This window comes from Sphaeramia orbicularis, chromosome 15, assembly GCF_902148855.1.
Source record: "Sphaeramia orbicularis chromosome 15, fSphaOr1.1, whole genome shotgun sequence".
In the NCBI taxonomy this organism is placed as follows: Eukaryota; Metazoa; Chordata; class Actinopteri; order Kurtiformes; family Apogonidae; genus Sphaeramia; species Sphaeramia orbicularis.
In genome coordinates, this window is record NC_043971.1 from 20,761,160 (window position 1) to 20,776,910 (window position 15,751).

Consider the following 15,751-nt stretch of genomic DNA (forward strand, 5'->3'; position numbering starts at 1 on the left):
AGCAGAACAGAAGGGTTTTCGACAAGATTGTTAACTTTGATAAAACACACATTAACAAAACAACTGGCAAATGGAATCATAAAAGCAAAAATTATAATATAAAACACTGAAAATCAACCACATGCCTCCATGATATAAATGAATAAACAAAAGGCATCAATGAACACCCGTAATAAATGTACTAGCAGGTCCCGATAAACACAAAATCAGAAAAAGCATACTGGATTTGTAGGTTTTATACAACACATAAGCACACTGTATGTTTATAAAAGTTTACTGCTTATATAACCCGAACATAAGGTACGTTGATTTGACTCCAAAACCGTGAATTTTTGTTGCCTCCAGGAGTCTCAGCCCAGTGTGACAATCATACACACTTCTCTCAAGAGCCTCCCTGAACGTGATTCTTCTCTTGGTCTTTGGACAGGTCAGGGTTTTAGTTTGGAACTTCTCATCTTTGAGCAAAGTGGGCCGTGACTTTGTCATGCATGACTTCCTCGAGAGAGACTCTGTTCATGTGTTTCGGGGTTTATCAGTCCTCCAGTCAGAGCTGGAATTCGATACAACGAAAACCAACATCTTTCGGGAGGAGATTTTCCTGAACGGCCCTGGGAAATTGACAAAGTCTTTGCAGTTTTGGGGTGGACGATACATAAAAGGCCTTCTCAAACTGTTGTAGCTGTTGTGCCAAGGATTCATCTACAAGACCTTTTTTAAGAGCGTCAGAGAGTGTAATTTTCTCTCCAGATGAGGGGTCACAAATACCTCCGGTGCAGGCCTGGGCCTCCAACAGCCTCAATGCAGTGGCTTCTATCGGTGTAGCCCTGTTGAAAACCCTGCAGAATGGACATCCGCCTCCTCTGGGTGACGTCCCACAGCCCAGCAATAGGACTGTTTACATCTCCACCACTACCATTCTTGAAAATATGATGTCTGCAGTCTCAAAGATACTAAGCAGCCCACTACGATAACTTCAAACTCTGACACTTCGAGAAACCTCTGACTCACAGCTGATTCCAGACCCAGTTCTCTACCACTACTAACATCAGTGATCACATGACGTGTGCTTCCACTGGCGTCAAACTGTGGTCTTTTCCTGCCATTTACTTTCCTGCTGTGACAAAATCAAATACGTGGCCTTGTCAATGTGTTTCGCTTTGAATGCTTCGTAACTGACATTTCGATGCCGCGATTGCTGCTAACAACCGACACTCTATGAGAACTTATAGGGGAGGAATTGGTTAGATGTCGGTCACCAACGGAAACAGAAAAACCCCGCCGTCTATGTCGTAAAGGCATGTCCTTCAGGATTTCAGAGTAGTACACTTTCTGTCCGCTGTCGGATTGTGGAAACCTTTGTGGTTGCTGACGGGATCATACAGACTCTGCAAAGTCTCCATGTTCACAAGATCTTTGTCGATAGCGACGCTGACCGGAACTCTGACTCCGGACTCTGGGTTGATGATGCCTCCGCTGGACAACTGGACCTCGAGGATCTTCTTCCCTGTGTATCTATCAACAATCCTTTCCTGCATTGCCTGAAACACTGACATCTTTTTGCCTGCGTGGACGTAGCCGCTAACAGCTTTCTCAGCCTGCAGCAGTTTATCTTTCAGCCCTGGTTCGACGATCCCTCTCTCCACAGCCTCGAGGACTGAGACTGTCTGCCCTGTTGCCAGATCTGTGAGGCTTCCAGTTGCAGCTTGAGCCTCCAGAAATTCAAGAGCATACGTCTTTGCTAGGAAGCCCTTTTCAGAAGCTTCCAGGAAGGATATTTTCTTCTTACTTGACTCCACATAAATTCCAGCAACAGTAGTAGACTTTCCAGAGTAGAACGGAAATGACTCCTCTACTACTTTAAGGCTCTTCTTGTACTTGTTCAAACTCTTCTCATCCAAGAGCTTTGTTGTACTTTGCATTAGTCCACTCATGTCAGACTTGAGCTGGTTTGCATAGGTCACGTTCTGCATGTTCTTTGCAGCAGGGCGGTATTTTGATAAGTGTAAGTTTTAATGTTTGTTCTGTCGGTGAGTTATGATGAAGGTCTTGACTGTGAATGACGTCTTTATCTTGTTTCACTTGTGTAAGTCCTTCGAAAATGTGTTCTTTGGTCTGAGTTTTGCCATCTGTAGACATTAGAACATTTCTAAGTTAAACATGACTTTGACTAGAGTTCATTGATACAATAATTACAATAGATATAAATAAGTGAAATAAGCTTTGATAAAATAAATGAATACTTTACCCATAAAGACCCAAACATCCACTGTCGACCAAAACCATCTACTGATATAAATGTTTAAAACCTGTTGATACACTAATTCTATCAATACATGTAAATAATTGTTGTAAAATGCAGTTTGTCATCTTTTCATGGTCATCAGATATGACCCATTTGGATGTTCAGAGGCTCCGTAGTGATTCAATAGTAAAACCCAAAGAGTTTGATCAGTGACGGTGGATGAAGACACTTGGTTTATGTTCAGTTATTTATATCTTTGCTGAAAAAAAAAATCATTTCCTTTATTTTTAAATACTAATCCTCAATTTTAATCTGAGCCTTTATGAACACCTACGTAATAAGCGAATTAAATACAAGTAAATATTTGATTTTTACTAGAAAAACACAAAATAAAGAGAACAGTATTACAGTAAATGGTGATAAATCACATAAGAAAGGTTAAATATAGAGATCCATTAATCCTATCAATCCATGTAAATAATTGGTGTAAAATGCAGTTCATCATCTTTTCATGGTCATCAGATATGACCCTTTTGGACGTTCAGAGGCTCCGTAGTGAACGTGGAAATATCATCATCTTCTACACATTGATTCACCAGTAAAACCCATGGAGTTTGATCAGTGACAGTGGATGGAAATGCTTGGTTTATGTTCAGTTAATGATAGATTTGACTGATTTGACTAACACTTTGTCTTCAGTTTTCTCTATTTCTAAAATAATAACCTTCAATTTGAATCTGTGCCTACGTGAACATCTATATAATTAATGAGTTAAATATAGGAAAATACCTGATTTTAACGAGAAAAACACAAAATAAAGAGGATAATATTACAATAAATGGTGATAAATCACATAAGAAAGGTTAAATATAGAGAAAAATTCATTTGGGAATTGCCACTAAAGTAGCACTGGGTCTTTATGGGTAAAGTAAATATATGAGCGCTGTAGTTAAATTGTCTTCATGCATACCTCTGAGGACACTTATTTTTGAGAATCCCATCCTCTATGCTGTACTTTGGACTTCATTTGAAGACACCACAGTCCTCGTCACTATTATTTCTCTCTTCGGGATGCGGCCTCGTTGTCTTCTGTTCTGTTCTCATCCTCTGGTTTTCGTTCTCCATCTTGGCCTCCAGTGTCAGAAGCTTTTCTTGAAGACTTTAATCTCTTTGACGTACGACTCCTTCTCCTGATCGTTTTTTCTTCGTTTTCACTTCAGTGTCAGTTTCCACTCAGCGTCTGTCAACATCTTACTCGTCTGCTCATCGTATTGGCTTAGTTTTGAGTTGTATTACGTTTGTCTTCCTCAAGCTGGACGATTTGGGATTTTGGCTCGGATACGTTTTGACTAAGCTTTGCTGTTTCTTGCTGCAGTTTGTCTATTTTGATCTGTGTTTGCTGGTCTGATTGTTGTCTTAACTCCACTTTTTTGTCTCGATTGAAATACTTGTGTGAAAGTTTCTGCTAATTCTCCGTCATGTGAGAATCCCTTGATTTCAGATTGCACTAATATCAACTTCCTCTCTATTCAGTCTGCATTAATGACAACTGCTGCTCATAACCCTCTTTCTGAAGCTGTAACTTACTTTTTAACTCCTCTAGCATTTTCTTACAGTTGCCCAGTTGTTCTTCAATCTGCAGGACCTGTAACTGAAGGACAGTATTTCTTTCTGCTTTTGTTCTCCTTCTGTTTGGCTACGCTGAAGCTTGTCTTTATAGATTTTAATTTCAGACGCTAATGAGATATTTTTGTTTTCCGTGTCTGCTTTCTCCCTCTTAAGGAGCGTGTTTTCATGTTGTAGATTCGATCTGGATTTATCAGAACTAGACGTTTCTTCTTTCATGTTGATTTTAGCTTTCTGAAGCTCATTCTCCAGCTGAATTATCTTCGAATCTTTGACTTTTCTTTCTACCGTCTCTTTGGTTAATTCCTCTTTGGCTCGTTGTAAAGATGAGCTTAATTCGGAAACTTTAGAATTTAAGGTTTCTGCTTTCTTCTCTGCTGCTTTCTTATCATTCTGAAGAACATTCATCTCCTGCATTAGATTTTCTGTTACTTTATCTGAGCTAACACTGTGCTTATATTTCACAAATTCCCTTTCCAATGACTTCACTTTATCAAGCTGTCTCTGACTCTCAGCAGATTCTTTTTGTAGTTCTGCATTTTTTTTCTTCACTGTCATATTCAGATCATTAATTTCAGCATTTAGCAGGTGGAATCTTCTGATTGCTAAATTCTTTTCCTCAAACAACGACTTAAGCTCTGACTTTAGGGTCATTATTTGTTTTTCATAACTGGCGACGTTCATGTTAAGCATTTGGTTTTTCTGCTGCAGTTCAGTCATGTCTTTCACCTCTTCGTTGTAATCTTGGAGTTTCATTTGAAGCTCGTGGTAAATCTGTGCTTTCTTATTAAGCTCCTCCTCGATGATTCTAAACTGTGATTTTGTGCCCTCCACCTGAGACTTAAAAATTTTAATTTGCTGATCCTTGCTGTCACTTTCCATAGTCACCTGATCGAGTTCGGCTTTAACATTCTTCAGGTTGTTTTCGATTTCCGTCTTTATCTGTTTTAACTCGTCTACTTGCTTCTGCAACTGAGAAGCCACAAATTCACTTTTCTGAAACTCGGCTTCAAGATTTTTATATCTGAGTTGGGATGCCTGCTCAGACCTTTTATTTGAGATACTTTCCTCCTTAGACATCTGAAGCTGCTGTTTCCAGCTCTCTATCTCGTTCTTTAAAGACATAATCTTTTGCTCAGAAAGTAACCTGTCTTTTTCTAGGGACTCAGCTTGGATCTGAAGATGTCTCATATCACTATCTGAAGACACATTTTTTCTCCTGAGTTCATCACATTTGAACTTCAGCTGATCTATCACCGCCTCTTTGGAGCCTAACTCTTCTTCTAAGTTGCTCATTTTGTTCATCTTGTCCTGCTCCATGGAGCTTTTCTTTTGAAGTTCTCCCTGTGTGATCTTCAGCTGCTCTTTAAGGCCTTCAACTTCAGTGTTTTGGAAAAAAGCTTTCTGTTCCAGTGAGGACTTGACTCTTTGGAGAGACCTGATCTCCTCTTGAAGGTCACTGATGGTTCTCCTCATGTTCAGTGTTTGCTGTTGGAGATCTTCTGACTTCTGTCTCATGCTGATTCTTTCAGTTTCAGTTTCCATCTGAAGTTTCTGCAATATATTATTGCTTTCGTCCAGCAGTTTTTTAAAGCTGTGTGCTTTGTTCTCAGCTGCTTCTGCTTTTTCCTGGGTCATGCTAAGTTTCTGCTGCAGTGCATCTAACTCCTCCTCTCTAACTGCAGATATGCGGGCCTGACTCTCATCTGTCCCTATGTCAGATGCTAAAGGTTGATGAGCCAAACCATTTGCATTCACCTGGATTTTTTGTAACTCTGCCTCTCTTTCTTTCTCTTCTTCCATTTTCTTTCTCTTGGCTTCATACTGTTCAATTAACTGCTGTGTGTGATACAATTCCTGATCAATAGCTGCTTTTTCTTTTATCGCTATTTCTAATTCACTGCGATACTGATTCACCTCGTGTTCAAGCTTTGATTTCTGAAAGTTTAGATCACCGTTTGTCTTCTGCAGTGTCTCCACTTCACTTTCCAACGTTTCCAACAGCTCTTGTCTCGCGACCAGCAAAGTCTCCTGTTCATGGACCCGTTCCATTAGTTGATTAATCTCTATTTCCCTGCAGCTTTTTGAATCTCCATTTTCTCTGTCCATTTTACATTCTCTGCTTTTTCAAAACTTTTTCTGTTCTATAATGCAAAAAAACATAAGTCATCCACTGTACGAATTTGGGAAATGAGAAACCACTATTTTTTGCAGCCACCTCCCAGGAATGCACTATTTCATAGGTGAATCATGCTTTTGCGACAGTTAGAAGGAAATCACATTTGCCACATATAACAGCAAGATAAGCTTCTACACCAATCACAATTTACCAGATCTAGCCAAGTCATGGTACTGAGAAAACACATAAACACATGTAGAGGATTTTCTCACTGAAAGCTTCTCAAAGGATAAAAAGCTTTCATAGGCCGGCAAGTCACCGTCACCAGTAACCAGGAGCTAATGGATATGCTCACATGCACCATATCCATACATTCCATACGTCCTTTTTTCAGCAATGAAAATATATCTCCATTGGTAATGAACTTAGCATGTTTACAGCTGTCAGAATAGATGTATGTTATAAAGATTTCAACAATACATTGCATTTAAGCTAAATATTTTGATACACAACTAGAGATGTAACGATATGAAAATTTCATATCACGGTTATTGTGACCAAAATAATCCCAGTTATCATTATTACCGTGGTATTGTTGAAATTGTGCTCAAAATGTTCAAAAAGTACTAATACACACACTGAAATAATTTAACCAAGTTGTATTTTGAAAAAAAAACAACAACAAAAAAACAAATAATAGGCACAATGCACTTTCTGTTGGCAGAAACATTCACATATTAACCCTTAGGGGTCTGAGCCTATTTTAACCATTTTTCAGTCTTTTTGATTTTGCCTTTATATATTATATAAACAAATGTTTACTATACCCATGTTTGTTTGTTTTTTTTCAGCACAACTTTATCTATTTCATCTGTTTACTATTTTTTTTCACTTTAACCTACTATAAAAACTTAAAAGACCAGAAAACACACAAAAAATATAAAATCCAATCTGAAAAATGTATATTATTGCATAAATAACACAAAGATGTTTAACGAACCTTTAGCGTTTAACGAAAAGTGAATATTGGTTCCAAATATTAGGTACAGAAAATTAAAATTGTAATAAATTAAAAGTATTCTCAAATATTTGACAGAAAAACATATCTTTACATAGGCGTTTTCTCCGGAAAAGTGCGGTAATCAAACATGGTTATCATGATAATTAGAATTTAAACAGTAATACTAACCGTCTGCAATTTTACCGCAGTTTATCATTATACCGGTAATCGTTACATCCCTATACACAACAGACCCAGAAACCATTCAAAGCCAAGAAAGTAAACCTGCATCAAAGTTTATCTCCCAAGTTTAAGCAGCCACACATTCCTACAACAGTGCAATGTGTGTATAACTTCTAAATGCCAAAAAAAAAAAAAAAAAAGAAAATGAATCTCTTACCTCCTCGTCTTCTGTTCTCTTTAATGTTTCACTGGCAAACTTCACGTACTGTGTCATGAGAGTCACAAGTGCAGTGTAGCGTGTTCGGAGGTCCATAAACTGAAATGTACAGAAAAAAGTATGTCTTTGGGTATCTACTACACATACATGTACTATAGACTGTGCTACTGGAATGCAGCCATAGCGTTACCTCCTGTTGGATGGCATCGGAAGAGCTCTGCATCCTCCGCTTCTTTAGAGGAGATTTGTGTTGGGAGTCAACCATGGCTCTGAAGGTCATCAACTGAAGCTCATAATCCTTAAAAAAAACGAGTTTCATAGATGACTCAATCATTCCAGTTAACCTGCAAAAAGTTGTGGCCTTTTCATCTTTACTAGCTAGGTGTACTTTTCTTTTGTTTATGTATGTATCTTTATTTAGGCGGGACAATGTACATTAATGAACACATTTATAGATTCCATTTCAGTGTAAACATGTAAATATGCCAGAGTTAGCAGCAGTGCTAATTTTCATCCACAGTCCCCACTTAATAAATAAATGACAGTGATCCGTACAATACAACACAAATGGAAGGACTCATCACCTCCAACACACGATCAATGGATCAGAGACATCATGCTAGTGATAGTGAGGTTAACTGATCCAAGGGACTTGATTTTTCATATATTATGCTGATAGGAAGCTAAATGACAGACTGTTAGTGGAGAAGGGGTGGGATTAAATAAGTTATACTTCCTCCCACTCCTTTTCAAATATGCAAATGAAGTCATACTTTGTTTTCATGTATATGTACAGGTTTTTGTTTTTGTTTGTTTTTTCTTATAATCTGTTTCATTTGTAAATAAGTGGGATTGCTTGGTTTTGTTGCATATTCACAATAAATAAACTAAACTAAAACTATAACTAAGCTAAACTAAGTTAGAAAAGTTAGGTACACCCTAAATAACTCACTATGTGATATACACTATGTGAATATGTTACCTGGCCTGGAATTGTAAATATATTTAATTGTTTATATTGTGATTGACCTGTTTGCTTATTTATTTATTTTCTTTCCTTAAATGTACCAGAATGCACTGTCTTGACTGTCTTGTTATGTGTGTTTTGTTTGTATTGCCTTTTTTTTTTTTGCCTATGGGTTCTGTTTGTTTATGTCCGGTGTCAGTCTTTGTATTATGAACACGTTACTTGAAAAGTAAAATTCCATAAATGTTGAAAAGTTCTATAAATAAAGAGCTTTATGTGCAAGTTATTACACAGTATTTTTACATGAATAATAAACACTAACTCTAGAATGTAAAGACATATATTACACTGAAAGCTGGTGTAAATTACCTTACCTTTATAGCAGATGAGTACTGCTCTGAGTATTTCTGACACTCATCAATTCTGCTCTGTTTTTGTTCGATTTCAGCAACGAGGACCTTAAACAAAAAGATATTTTAAATAAATACATGACTAATATTTACCGTCTATCTTTGTGTGCAGAAAGTATCTCAGTTGTTGTTCTTCTCCTACCTTCTGTTTGTTTAACAGCTCAGCGAGTGCTTTGCTGTCTTCAGGTTTGTTTTCTTGGGTCTTCAGTTGTGCAGTTTCTATTTCTCTGACCCATTCATCAAGGCTGCTATAAGAGTCTCTGTAGTGTTTTAGAGATTTGCTGATACCATCCAAATCCCGAAGTCTGAAATTAAATGAAAACCAAAATGAGGAAAATGAACACTTGAAATATTTGCATACAGATGTTTTTTTGGTTTTTTTTTTCCGTAATCTGGAACACAAACCTGCTGTCAATCTGGGAGTGAATGTTATGCCATCTTTCACTCAGCTGGTCAGCTTTCTCTTTGTGCCAGTCTAGGTCAAAGTCCCGCTCATTATGGGCTTTAAACATGCGGTCGCTGATGACTCGTGCTTTCTGCAACTCATCCTCCATATCGTGGAACACCTCCTGCTTCTCATCGATCTCTGTCCGCCATTGCTGTAATGATGAGTCGTAATAAATGACGACATGCAAGTCCAGATTTGTCCATGCTCTTAGAAATCAGAAATATCTTTTAACCCTTTATCGGGCAAGTGACTATTTTTTGTCATTTCCACAAACATTAAATATGGGGCCAATCCTGTGCCTCAGGGGGATCAAGCATGTTGGTTTTCACAACACTATACAATAATACAGAGACTTCATAGACATTTTGAAGCTGTAAATAATGAATATTAGTGATTTTTGTCACTTTATAACCTTATAACAGTTGTTTTTAAGTTGACAGGTGCCTGTATCAGCACTTATGTTGATGTAATGTTCCAAAAGTAATTTGTAACGTTCTAAAATACATGTTCCTTTCACCTTACATGAGTTTTTCTTTATATATTTACTTCTTAGATTGTTTTCTTTGCCACTTATGGTAAGGAACCAAATATGGTAACTTCATTGACCTTGATTTTCTACATAACAATAAAAATTTTGAAAAATTTCACAAAAGTAATAAGGTCTTGTCATGTCAACGTTGAAATGTTGAATTTCCGAGTATTTCTATGTGTGCCCTATAAAGGGTTAAGAAATATTTAAGGAAATCAATTATGATATCGCATTGATATATATATATATATATAATTATTATTATTATATATTTTTTTAATATTCTCTTTCTTTTTTAATAAATTCTGAATGTGTATGGACTATGGAAGTATCATAACTTTTATGTTTATGTATTTATAAAGTGGAGGCTTTAAAACAAGCCATCTTAGGCTTTCTGCCTCTCCCTGCACCTTTACTGTTTTATTATGTCTTTGATCAATGTTATGTATGTGTAAATAAATCAATAAATCAACAAATCAAATCCACATCCTGAAGCAGAACGGTACTGCTGAAATCTCTGAAGGCTTGTTCTGCAGTTAGTGTAATGCTAAATATGAACCACGCCTTACCTTAAGCGTAGAAATGACTTCTTCAATGGACTTGAGGTCAGAGTTCATTGCATCTTCCTCATACAGTTTGGACTCGTAGGCCTTAACCAGGGCCTCTGCACTCTGGCTGTGCTTCACCACTAAACTCACTGTTTTTAGTCTGAAAAAACAAGCAAACATGCCTGCATTTTACCTACATTTTCTTCACAGCTACAAATATAAATCCAGTTTAGCTCAGATTGTGATTACATGTAATAATGACAGTCATATCTTACTTGTCCATGTAGATGGAGGACATGGAGTACACTTGATTCATGCTCTGGACAAGGACAGTAAGTTCTGAGGACAGGGTCGGGACAGATGAACCTGTAGCTTGTCTGAGGAACAGTTCGCACTTGTCCTTCATCACATCCAGGTCTTCCTTCAGTTTATTCATCTCAGCTGTCTTCTTCTGCAAGACATCAATAGAAACACAGAATTAAAACACCATTAACTCCAGTATGTTAAAAATCACACATTAGATTTTATAACAGTCTAATGAGCACCTCATGCTCTGCTATCCGCTGTAGACTCTGCTCCAGATCGTCTCTCTCCAGAGGTGTACGGATTTGTCGGATTAGGTGTTCCTCATGAGCTTCCAAATGCATTCGGAAGTTGCGAATTTCTGAGATGTAATGATTGTATACCGACTCCTCGTGTTCCTCTGTAAAATGCGAAAAAGGTATATGAACTCAATATTATTTCAAACTATTTTTCACTACATTTCTATCATGATATAAACAGGGTTCATACACATTTTTCAAGGTCAAATTCAAGCACTTTTCAAGCAATTTCAAGTGTCATTTTCAAATTTTTCCAGCACAGCATCTTATCGATGGGGTAAAATACATACCTACAGGAATACATATACTCATGATTTTTTTTTTTTTTTTACTTTTTATCACTATGATGTAGATTGTCTTATGCTATAAAGATCTAAAATTATGTTTCATAATAACAAAAAGTTTTGAAATTAAAGGAGAACACCAAGTTATTATCCAAAAAAAGGGATGCCACTTGGCGTTCTTTCACTACATTACTATCATGATATAAAAACAGTTAATATACATTTTTCAAAGTAAAATTCAAACACTTTTCAAGCATTTTCAAGGGTCATTTTAAAAAAATTTTCACCAGAACACCTTATCGTGGGGTAAAATACATATCTACAGGAATACATATACTCATGAATTTTTTTTTCACTATTTGTCACTATGATGTACATTGTATTACGCTATAAAGATCTAAAATTATGTTTCATAATAGCAAAAAGTTTAGAAATTAAAGGAGAACACAAAAAATGACTATCTTTCACTTCACCACACACAAAACATTTACACAACCAAGACAGGACATTGCTTTAAATACTACCAGGTCAGTCAGATATTTTGTTTCTTTTGTACATTACATGCCATATATCCTAACCCCCAACCCCTTCCCTTTCCCCACATTATGATGACTTAATGTAAATATTGTTTATCATTGTAAATAAGTCACTTGGTGTTGATTAAATAAAGATTATGGAAAAAAAAAAAAGAAATTAAAGGAGAACACAAAGTTTTATCCAAAAAAAGGCCTTCAGGCACACACGCACCGAACCAAAGATTAAGATAAAAATGTAAACTGGAGTCGACCTGAGAACACCCAGTAATTTTCTTATCCGTTACCATAGCACAAATGTACCAGTAGGTGGCATCAGTATCACATCATAAGTGCAAGCAGGCTCTAATGCAATGTGAGTGTAATAATGCAACTTGGACAGTATTAAGTAGGTTCTGCAGGGGGTTAAAACTCAAGATAAAAACAAAGAAAAGGGCAGTTGCATGTATGTAAATGAACTGTGCATGTATGGTACATGCCCCAGTGTAAGGTAACACAGTCATTCTAGTCAAATTTTCATCCAGACATCTCACCCCACCACACCCATGACCAGTTGCCAATATTTTGTTCCATGTCATTGACAGTAAACCCAGTCACCTCTTTTGAAACTGCTAATAATCATTAAAAAACACCATAATTCCCAAAGGCATTAACTTAAAGCTCAAAAGGCTTAAGGACCCATGTGTTTTCTTTTCTGTTCAATGTACACCAGCAGTTCTCGGTGGGAGGAACCAGAGAAAAATCTAATCCTTGCCTCTTTCTGCAGATCTGAGTAGTTCCTCATAGTATTCTTTACAGGCTGTGACGTCTCGTTCTAACTGGGTGCAATCCGCTACCGTGAACACCTCTGACTCTTTACTGTCTTCCAGGAACTCATCGAAGTGGGACTGTAGGTTGTTCAACACCTGCTGATGCTCTCCTGGTAACATGGTCTTTATCTGCAACGAAACAGCCCATTTTAAATAACATTTTCTACAGAATTATGACAAAAGCTACAGAATTATGTTAGTATAAAGATGAAAACAGTGTAATTAAAGCAGGGGTGTCAAACTCATTTGGGTTCAGGGGCCATACTTAGCCCAATTTGATCGCAAATGGGCCAGACCAGTAAAATAATGACTTAATAACTTATAAATAATGACAAATCCAAGTTTTTCTTTTTGTTTTAGTACAAAAAAAAACCCAATTAAATGATGAAAATATTTACATTTTACAAAAAAGATGTGAATAACCTGAAAAAACAGAAATTTCATTTGAAAAATTAGGGCAATTTTAACAATATTATGCCTCGACTTATTATTTATACATGTACATTACACACAATGTTACATAAACATTTCGTAACAGGCATAATATTGTTAAAACTTTGGAGTTTGGAACTAAAATTTGAACAATTTCTACAATATTTCATCTCTTATTAACACAACTACAGATCACAGTGGATCCATTAATGCACAAAACATTTAGTAACAGGCAGAATATTGCTAAAATTGCACATTTCGGGTTGTTCATCTTTGTTTTTATTTACATATTTATTTGCATTTTATTGTGAAAGAATAGTTTTGTAAATGTAAATATTTTCACAGTGTTATGTTATTTTTTTCACTTAAATTTTTTCCACATAATTTTTCACAAAGAAAATTTGTAGTAGACATTATTTATGGGTTATTGTGTTGTTATTCTTACTGTAGATCACATTGGTCTGTATGTGGAACCTGAACCAAAATGATTTGGACAACCTTGACTGTTAAGGTTAATCTTTTCACTTTCTTCCCACAGGCCGGAATGGAACCTTTGGCGGGCCAGATTTTGGCCCCTGGGCCGCACGTTTGACACCTGTGAATTAAAGCATACCGAGGCCACATTCCAGTTGTGGATGGCTCGTATATCGGCCATGAGATGATGCCAGGACACCACACTCCTCATGTTGATGTGGGAGTGATGCCACAGAGCCAGGACGTTCTGGTACAACTGCTCAGTCCTGCAGAAAAACAAGAAATATTACAAACTTATTCCACCGGGCAGATCAGTTTCTTGATACTTGAGTAAGTTTGTTTTTCATTCTAAGTGCAATGTAAGTAAACCCAGCCAAAAAATATAAACCAAGCATCTCACTTTGTGGCCATATCGACTGCTTCTTTGTTGGGTGGCGGTACAGTGAAACACACAGAGGGCACCATGGCCTCGTTCCCTGCTGGGTTGATGACTTTCCACTTGGCCCGGTGAGAGTTACTGGCCAGTACGCACTCATCATCCTTATATATGGTGATCTGAAAGAGTTATGATATTAACACAGCATAGAATTAGTATTTAGTGATGAACTTGAGGTGTAGGTAGCGCAGTGCGGTATGAGGACAATACCTCTATTTGCCGGTAATCACAGATGGCTTTCACAGGGATGGAGGATCTCATAGAGCTGTCAGGGTTTCTGGGCTTGAGCTGGACTATATTTTTAGCCCTGCCCACCAGCCCTGCTACAGTACTGCGGTACTGAAGGAGCTGCTCTTTCTCATCCTAGGAATACAGCAAACACAGACAGATATAATGTTGTTGTTTTAGTGCATATTATTGGCAAATGGGTGCTTCTATGAAACTGGGTTCATTTTGGTACTTGGCATTTTACCAGCTTTTTTAGACCCAATAATAAAAGAGAAATTTGGACGTATTTCCCCCCAGGATGTACCTAATGATGACCTCAGATAAATGCAAAAAATATTATACTCTTGCTCTGAGCCATCCGAAAATCAATGAGTTTTTAGTCAAATATTGGGGCCAATAATAGGACCAAAATTGTGACAGGAAAAGCTACCTAGGTGTCAGTGCATTTGATCTGGAAAACATGGCTGTAAATGGTCTTATATACCGCTATAAATAAAGACACTGTGTTAAATTTGACGATCCAAGTGGTTTTTGTAATCCAGACATGCAGGTTTTTCATGAACCAGCAGTCTCATTCCAGGTTTCGTGTGTAACCCATCGCGCCCACTCGTGTTACACGCGGAACCTGCCCATTTAAACATAAATAAATCGGGAGTGATTTTGCAACAGCTGTCATTTTTGTGAAACACTCTGCCTTGCATATTTAGTTAAGATTCATTTGATTAATTTTTGTGTCCTTTTTACTGTGTTACATGTGAATTTTTGTATGAAAAATAATATTTAAAAAAATATAAAAACATGTTTTCTCTGAAAAATAGTTTCTCTTTTAACTCAATAAATATTTAGTTTTAAAATAGACCCAAAGTGCTTCCAAAGTTCTTCATAACATTAGTCTATATCTGGATTGAATTTTTAGCCACCCATGTCCTTTTTTTTAGGTCCCAGTTTCACAGAAGCACCCAAATACCTCTGTATTCTCTAATGTGTTTCCACAGTTTACCATAGACTCCTGAATGAGATCTTCTAGTCTGTGAAGGCTGCTTGATCTATCACAGCTGTATTTTCTTTGAATGGCATCTTGCAGACCCTTAAGGTAGTCCACAGACTCTTTGGCGTCACTGAAAAACTGCAGAAAGGAAGACAATAACTATTAGCCATGCACCATCAATGCAATGCACCTCTTCTGTATTGACTGAAAAGATAAGCAGCTATTCACCTCAAAGTAAACAGCATTTTCCTTCAAATGTTTCTCCACGCAGGAGCAGAGCTGCAGAATCCAGCTCCACTGAGTCTGCATGGCAGCTTTGTATGCCTGAATGGGAAAACAACACAATACAGATATTAAAAAAAACAATGCATCTGGAAAAATCCCAAGCTTATTAGTCTGGAGTGAAGTGGCCAAGCCTTTGTAACATGACTCCACAGTCTTTAAATCACTGTGACATCTGTATGCAGGGTGGAGACGCTGCTAATCCAAAAATCAGGATCAAGCGTATTTCACGGTGACCACAAATCTCGGTGTAGTGTCAGGTCTTACTTCAATCGTTAATCGGGCGGGGTGGTTCTTGAGCAGAAGACGTTCTGCCTTGTCCTGCACCGACTTGATCACCACCTCCTTTTCTTCCAGCTCCCTCATTAGATCCTGTTTAATGACATTGTGTTAA

At 37.2% G+C, this 15,751-nt stretch overlaps 3 protein-coding genes across 3 annotated transcripts in view; all 3 read right to left on the minus strand.

Moving 5' to 3' along the window:
* dst (dystonin) overlaps positions 1 to 15,751 on the minus strand; it is a 172,158-nt gene that overhangs the window by 90,001 nt on the left and 66,406 nt on the right. The window contains 15 exon segments of the mRNA XM_030155752.1: positions 7,388 to 7,486; positions 7,578 to 7,685; positions 8,729 to 8,812; positions 8,907 to 9,069; positions 9,170 to 9,363; positions 10,311 to 10,449; positions 10,565 to 10,740; positions 10,835 to 10,992; positions 12,463 to 12,646; positions 13,563 to 13,689; positions 13,824 to 13,978; positions 14,070 to 14,222; positions 15,088 to 15,213; positions 15,304 to 15,399; positions 15,625 to 15,729. Of these exon segments, the coding sequence (XP_030011612.1) occupies positions 7,388 to 7,486; positions 7,578 to 7,685; positions 8,729 to 8,812; positions 8,907 to 9,069; positions 9,170 to 9,363; positions 10,311 to 10,449; positions 10,565 to 10,740; positions 10,835 to 10,992; positions 12,463 to 12,646; positions 13,563 to 13,689; positions 13,824 to 13,978; positions 14,070 to 14,222; positions 15,088 to 15,213; positions 15,304 to 15,399; positions 15,625 to 15,729 (2,067 nt within the window).
* LOC115434074 (plectin-like) lies at positions 4 to 3,510 on the minus strand. Its single transcript, XM_030155751.1, has 2 exons — positions 3,213 to 3,510; positions 4 to 2,126 (listed from the first exon to the last, which is right to left on the minus strand). The coding sequence occupies exon 2, from the start codon at positions 1,968 to 1,970 to the stop codon at positions 1,305 to 1,307; it is 666 nt and encodes a 221-aa protein (XP_030011611.1). The 5' UTR covers positions 1,971 to 2,126; positions 3,213 to 3,510; the 3' UTR covers positions 4 to 1,304.
* Positions 3,574 to 6,514, minus strand: LOC115434073 (myosin heavy chain, striated muscle-like). Its single transcript, XM_030155750.1, has one exon. The coding sequence runs from the start codon at positions 5,975 to 5,977 to the stop codon at positions 3,842 to 3,844; it is 2,136 nt and encodes a 711-aa protein (XP_030011610.1). The 5' UTR covers positions 5,978 to 6,514; the 3' UTR covers positions 3,574 to 3,841.

Coding starts and splice junctions, on each gene's coding strand:
- LOC115434074 (XM_030155751.1), bottom strand. CDS start 1,970: ATGCAGAACGTGACCTATGCAAACCAGCTCAAGTCTGACATGAGTGGA.
- LOC115434073 (XM_030155750.1), bottom strand. CDS start 5,977: ATGGACAGAGAAAATGGAGATTCAAAAAGCTGCAGGGAAATAGAGATT.